Source organism: Entelurus aequoreus, linkage group LG02 (assembly GCF_033978785.1).
Source record: "Entelurus aequoreus isolate RoL-2023_Sb linkage group LG02, RoL_Eaeq_v1.1, whole genome shotgun sequence".
Classification (NCBI taxonomy): Eukaryota; Metazoa; Chordata; class Actinopteri; order Syngnathiformes; family Syngnathidae; genus Entelurus; species Entelurus aequoreus.
In genome coordinates this window covers 92575799-92583298 of record NC_084732.1, presented here as the reverse complement: position 1 = coordinate 92583298, position 7500 = coordinate 92575799, and the positions used below count along the sequence as shown (strand labels likewise).

General features: G+C 34.8%; 1 protein-coding gene across 1 annotated transcript in view; it reads left to right on the top strand.

Annotated features, from left to right (window-relative positions):
- LOC133641359 (protein TANC1-like) overlaps window positions 1–7500 on the top strand; it is a 156768-nt gene that overhangs the window by 7137 nt on the left and 142131 nt on the right. Inside the window, exon 4 of the mRNA XM_062035153.1 lies at window positions 2873–3061. Coding sequence (XP_061891137.1) covers window positions 2873–3061 — 189 coding nt within the window. The remainder of the gene's footprint in view (window positions 1–2872; window positions 3062–7500) is intronic.

The following is a 7500-nucleotide window of genomic DNA, read 5'->3' as shown; positions in this document are numbered from 1 at the left end:
TGTAACACAAAGTTTTTGTGATAATTTAGAAGCAATTATTCTAACAAACCTATTTTAAAACGTATATCAGCGGCTTATAGTCCAGCGCGGCTCATATATGGAAACATATTTTCTTCTAAAATATAGCGGTGCACTCTGTAAAGTCCATAAAATCCAATTCCTAGTTAAAAGTGCTATTATTGACGCATACCAAAGACTATAAAAATGGGAGCCATTACCTCCCTTCTTGGCACTCAGCATCAAGGGTTGGAATTGGGGGTTAAATCACCAAAAATGATTCCCGGGTGCGGCCACCGCTGCTGCTCACTGCTCCCCTCACCTCCCAGGGGGTGAACAAGGGTGATGGGTCAAATGCAGAGGACAAATTTCACCACACCTAGTGTGTGTGTGACTATCATTGGTACTTTAACTTAACTTAACTTGGTGAGATCTGATCAAACATGTCCTTTCAGATTGAAACTAGGGGTGTAATGGTATGTGTACCGTATTTTTCGGAGTATAAGTCGCTCCGGAGTATAAGTCGCACCGGCCGAAAATGCATAATAAAGAAGGAAAAAAACATATATAAGTCACAATGGAGTATAAGTCGCATTTTTGGGGGAAATGTGTTTGATAAAAGCCAACGCCAAGAATAGACATTTGAAAGGCAATTTAAAATAAATCAAGAATAGTGAACAACAGGCTGAATAAGTGTACGTTATATGAGGCATAAATAACCAACTGGTATGTTAACGTAACATATTATGGTAAGAGTCATTCAAATAACTATAACATACAGAACATGCTATACGTTTACCAAACAATCTGTCACTCCTAATCGCTAAATCCCATGAAATCTTATACGTCTAGTCTCTTACGTGAATGACGTACATAATATTATTTGATATTTTACGCTAATGTGTTAATAATTTCACACATAAGTCGCTCCTGAGTATAAGTCGCACCCCCGGCCAAACTATGAAAAAAACTGCGACTTATAGTCCGAAAAATACGGTATTTGTATTGAACCATTTTGGTACGGGGGTTCCGGTTCGGTTCGGAGGTGTACCGAACGAGTTTCCACACGGACATTTTAAGTAGCGTACCGCGCGTTGTGTAAACAATACACACCGAGGCACAACACACGGCATGCTAGCAGCTAACGGGCTAGGATAGACTGACCATACGGCCTCTTTTCACCGGACATGTCCTCTTTTGCGGAGTTTCTTAAATGCCTCAAATGTCCGGCATTTTGAGTTAGGGTTGCGTGTATTTTCAATGTACGTTCAGGGTTAAGAAGGGGTTAAAGACAAAACAAAGCAGCAGCATTGGTGAGGGAGGGGCAGAGACAGAGAGAGAGAGAGAGAGAGAGAGAGAGAGAGAGAGAGAGAGAGAGAGAGAGAGAGAGAGAGAGAGAGAGAGAGATATGATAAACGCGCATGCGTCGCCAGGCTCTGCTTTTTATCCATAGATTTATCACATTTCATTTGTTATTATCTATAGCAGGGGTGTCAAAAGTGTGCCACTTGCGGCCCACAGCTAATGTTTTAAAGGCCCACGGCACATTCTAAAAATACTATTCAAATAAACAAAAACATAACAAAAGTTAAATAAAAAAGCTTAAAGGTTAAATGTTATTTAGAAAAAGTTGCAATGTTGACTAATAAAACAAAGCTGTTTTTTTTCTTTCAAACTGTCATTGCTCAAAACATAATCTCTAATGAAAATCAATGTTATTATGAATTATTGACCTATCCAAGGTTCCCATTACTTCACATCAAATATTCCACTAAGAAAAATATTTTTGGTGGAAGATTTTTGCAAATTTGGTAAATAAATAACCCAAAAATGTATATTTTGTTGTTTTCTTACTGTACCGAAAATTAACCGAACCGTGACCTTTAAACCGAGGTACGTACCGAACCCACATTTTTGTGTACCGTTTAGGGATGTCCGATAATGGCTTTTTGCCGATATCCGATATTCCGATATTGTCCAACTCTTTAATTACCGATACCGATATGAACCGATACCGATATCAACCGATATATGCAGTCGTGGAATTAACACATTATTATGCCTAATTTGGACAACCAGGTATGGTGAAGATAAGGTACTTTTTTTTAAAAATAATAATAAAATAAGATAACTAAATTAAAAACATTTTCTTGAAGAAAAAAAGAAAGTAAAACAATATAAAAACAGTTACATAGAAACTAGTAATTAATGAAAATGACTAAAATTAACTGTTAAAGGTTAGTACTATTAGTGGACCAGCAGCACGCACAATCATGTGTGCTTACGGACTGTATCCCTTGCAGACTTTATTGATATATATTGATATATAATGCTTACGGACTGTATCCCTTGCAGACTGTATTGATATATATTGATATATAATGCTTACGGACTGTATCCCTTGCAGACTGTATTGATATATATTGATATATAATGCTTACGGACTGTATCCCTTGCAGACTGTATTGATATATATTGATATATAATGCTTACGGACTGTATCCCTTGCCGACTGTATTGATATATATTGATATATAATGCTTACGGACTGTATCCCTTGCAGACTGTATTGATATATATTGATATATAATGTAGGAACCAGAATATTAATAACAGAAAGAAATGGGGGGAGGGAGGTTTTTTGGGTTGGTGCACTAATTGTAAGTGTATCTTGTGTTTTTTATGTTGATTTAATAAAAAAAAAATAAATAAAAAAAAAACGATACAGATAATAAAAAAAACGATACCGATAATTTCCGATATTACATTTTAACGCACATCCCTAGTACCGTTACACTCCTAATTGAAACTATGATCAACATAGTCTGACTACGGAGCGTCTCTCTCACTACGACTCTCTCTTTTCCCGGCGCAGTGGAGGAGGCGCACACGTTGCAGAGGGCCGGTGCTGCTCGCTCCCCACACCGCCACCACAGCCGCCACGCAGGAAGTGGCGTGAGGCGGAAGAAACTGAGCAAGGGGGCGTCCGTTTCTCTGCCGTCCTCCCCTCTTCTCCCTCGCCGGGACCACGTGGCTCCATCACCCGGGTGTGGCAAGTTCCCAGGTGGGTGGACTGCAAATAAGGATTTGCCTTTGATCAGCAGGCGTACATGTGACAGCAAACACGCGTGTCATACCCCCGGGGGCCTCCGAACATGTGACAGATTGTCACAGTAAATGATTGAAGGAGATGCCTGCAGGCAAGGGACCCAATTAGGTACTTGGCCAGGTTTTACTTTCTGCAAAGAAGCTTCAGATTAATGACATGCGAAGAACTTAACGGCTGGTGAGAACACACCCATAGATGTTCTTTAAAATGTATTTTGTCATTTGTGATGATGTAATATGTACAATATACACACTGCAAGTATATATATAATGTAGTAACAGACACCTTCATAACAATATGTAATATGTACAATATACACACTGCAAGTATATATATAATGTAGTAACAGACACCTTCATAACAATATGTAATATGTACAATATACACACTGCAAGTATATATATAATGTAGTAACAGACACCTTCATAACAATATGTAATATGTACAGTATAGATTGTTTGTAAACTCGTTGCATTGTGCAAATATCTATTATTTATTATTATCATGATTTGTTTTTGGAATATTTTCAAAAGGGCCTAAAGTAAAAATAGGATTATTATTTATTTAAAAAAAACAAAAAAAACATGATCTGTTGTGCGTTCTTCCTCGGGATGCATGTAATAGAAGTAGTCACTAGATGGCAGCGTCCTGCAGCAAGTAGGAACATGGAGCTGTTCTAGTTCATACAGCACAGCCCTCAGCTCACCAAACATACACTGCATGGATTTGTCTTTTTCACAACCTCTCTATCAATTATTGATTATTGCATGGCCCCGTGCTTGTGTGTGTGTGTGTGTGTGTGTGTGTGTGTGTGTGTGTGTGTGTGTGTGTGTGTGTGTGTGTGTGTGTGTGTGTGTGTGTGTGTGTGTGTGTGTGTGTGTGTGTGAACCCCTGCCCAGTACGGAGTGTATCAGTGTGGAATTGTTGACTAACACCGTGATGACTCTGAAGTCCTAAAGAATCTGTGCTTGCAAGGAGCCTCAGATGTTGTTGCATAAATTGTGACACACCCACACATCAATATGTGCGCGCACACACACTCACACACGCACACACACACACGTTCTTGTATTTGTTGCCTTCTTGAGACCTCCGAAAAATGCCTACCTCTGTAGGACCACCCTTTTTAGACATAAAGAAGTGTACTTACAACTTTAATAATGTATACATACTATGCAAATATAACAAAGCTTGTTGTGAAAAATGAGTTGGAATTTCACAAGAAAAAGGTCACAATTTCACAAGAAAAACTTAGAATTTTGGCAGTATTATAATAAAAGTCGTCATTTTACTCAACGCAAGTCAAAATTTTACAGGAAAAACGGAACATTTGTGCAATATTATGATAAAGTTGGAATTTTGCTCAATAACAGTCGCAATTTTACAAGAAAAGCTTAACATTTTGGCAATTTTACGAAACAAGTCGTAATTTTACTCGACAAAAGTCACAATTTTATAAGAAACTTAAAAATGTTGACAATATTATAATTTATATACAATTGGAATTTTACCTGGCAAAATGATGACAAAAGTCATCATTTTACTCAAAACATTTCACTATTTTACAAAGAACAACAGAAAAAATGGCAATATTGTGATAAAAGTCAGAATTTTGTATGAGAAATGTCACCGTTTTGCATTAAAAAGTAATAATTTTTACGAGAAAATATTGCAATATTACACAAACAGAAAGAATATGAGAAATTGTTCCCAATTTTATACGAAAAAAGCCGACACATTGTGAGAAAAAGACTGCTTGTAGTTCATTTCTTTTTTTGTTTGTTTGTTTTGTTCGTAATTGTTTTTTAATCTTCATTATTTACTTCAAGTTATTACAGTATGTCTCTATATACATATTTATGTTATTTCTTTGTATTAATTTTGGCCAAAGGGGGCGCATTTACATTTCTCACACACACTTTTCATTATATATTTTGGCCAGAGGGGGACACTTCAAATTTCTTACACACACTTGTTATTTCATATGTTGACCAGAGGGGGAGCACTTTTAAAAGCGACACACAGTACAGTAGAAAAATCCCTCCTTTTTGGGACCACCCTCATGTTGATAGATGTCACCACAAATGAGACATTGTCTAATAGATGCAATGTTATTGATTGATGTCATCACTTGTTCACACCTCCTCATATGGAAGATACTTTTCCTTCTTCATGTCTCCAGAAGGGTAGAAATACAAGAACACACACACACACACACAGACATTTTTCTTACCTTCTCGAGACCTCCGAAAAATGCCTACTTCTTTAGGACCACCCTTTCTAGATATATAAAGATTTTTAATAATATATACATACTACGCAAATATAAAAAAACTTTATTGTGAAAAATTAGTTGGAATTTCACAAGAAAAAGGTCACAATTTCACAAGAAAAACTTACAATTATTATTAGTGTTATAATAAAAGTTGTAATTTTAATCGACGCAAGTCAAAATTTTGCAAGAAAAACTGAACATTTTTGGCAATTTTATGAAAAGAGTCGTCATTTTAAACGACAAGTCACAATTTTATAATAAAACTTTAAAATGTTGGCAATATTATAATAATAATCGTAATTTTACTTGGCAAAATTATGACAAGTCATAAATGTCGATATTTTACAAGAACGAAAAATTGGCATAATTGTGATAAGTCAGAATTTTATATGACAAATGTCACCATTTTGCATTAAAAGGTAATAATTTAACATAAAAAAGTAATGATTTTACAAGAAAATGTTGCAATATTACAGAAACAGAAAATTGTTCCCAATTTTATAAGAAAAAAGTCAACACATTGTGAGAAATACTTTTTATTATTTTTTAAATTTTTTGTTTGCAATCGGTTTTTAATCTTCATTGTTTACTTCAAGTTATTACTGTATGTCTCTATATACATGTTTTATTTTTTTATTAATTTTGGCCAAAGGGGGCGCATTTCAATTCATTACACTCACTTGTTATTTCATATGTTGACCAGAGGGGGAGCACTTTAAAAAGCGACACACAGTCAATTTGAAAAATCCCTCCTTTTTGGGACCACCCTCATGTTGATAGATGTCACCACAAATGAGACATTGTCTATTAGATGCAATGTTATTGATTGATGTCATCACTTGTTCACACCTCCTCATATGGAAGATACTTTTCCTTCTTCATGTCTCAAGAAGGGTAGAAATACAAGAACACACACACACACAGACATTTTTTTACCTTCTCGAGACCTCCGAAAAATGCCTACTTCTTTAGGACCACCCTTTCTAGATATATAAAGATTTTTAATAATATATACATACTACGCTAATATTAAAAAACCTTATTGTGAAAAATGAGTTGGAATTTCACAAGAAAAAGGTCACAATTTCACAAGAAAAACTTAGAATTATTATTAGTGTTATAATAAAAGTTGTAATTTTAATCGACGCAAGTCAAAATTTTGCAAGAAAAACTGAACATTTGCGCAATATTATGATAAAAGTTGGAATTTTACTCAATAAAAGTCGCAATTTCACAAGAAAAGCTTAACATTTTTTGGCAATTTTATGAAAAGAGTCGTCATTTTAAACGACAAGTCACAATTTTATAAGAAAACTTTAAAATGTTGGCAATATTATAATAATAATAATCTGAATTTTACTTGGCAAAATTATGACAAGTCATAAATGTCGATATTTTACAAGAACGAAAAATTGGCATAATTGTGATAAGTCAGAATTTTATATGACAAATGTCACCATTTTGCATTAAAAGGTAATTAACATAAAAAAGTAATAATTTTACAAGAAAATGTTGCAATATTACAGAAACAGAAAATTGTTCCCAATTTTATAAGAAAAAAGTCAACACATTGTGAGAAATACTTTTTATTTTTTAAATTTTTTGTTTGCAATTGGTTTTTAATCTTCATTGTTTACTTCAAGTTATTACAGTATGTCTCTATATACATGTTTTATTTTTTTTTATTAATTTTGGCCAAAGGGGGCGCATTTCAATTTCTTACACTCACTTATTTCATATGTTGACCAGAGGGGGAGCACTTTTAAACGCGACACACAGTCAATTTGAAAAATCCCTCCTTTTTGAGACCACCCTCATGTTGATAGATGTCACCACAAATGAGACATTGTCTATTAGATGCAATGTTATTGATTGATGTCATCACTTGTTCACACCTCCTCATATGGAAGATACTTTTCCTTCTTCATGTCTCAAGAAGGGTAGAAATACAAGAACACACACACACACACACACACAGACATTTTTCTTACCTTCTCGAGACCTCCGAAAAATGCCTACTTCTTTAGGACCACCCTTTCTAGATATATAAAGATTTTTAATAATATATACATACTACGCTAATATTAAAAAACCTTATTGTGAAAAATGAGTTGGAATT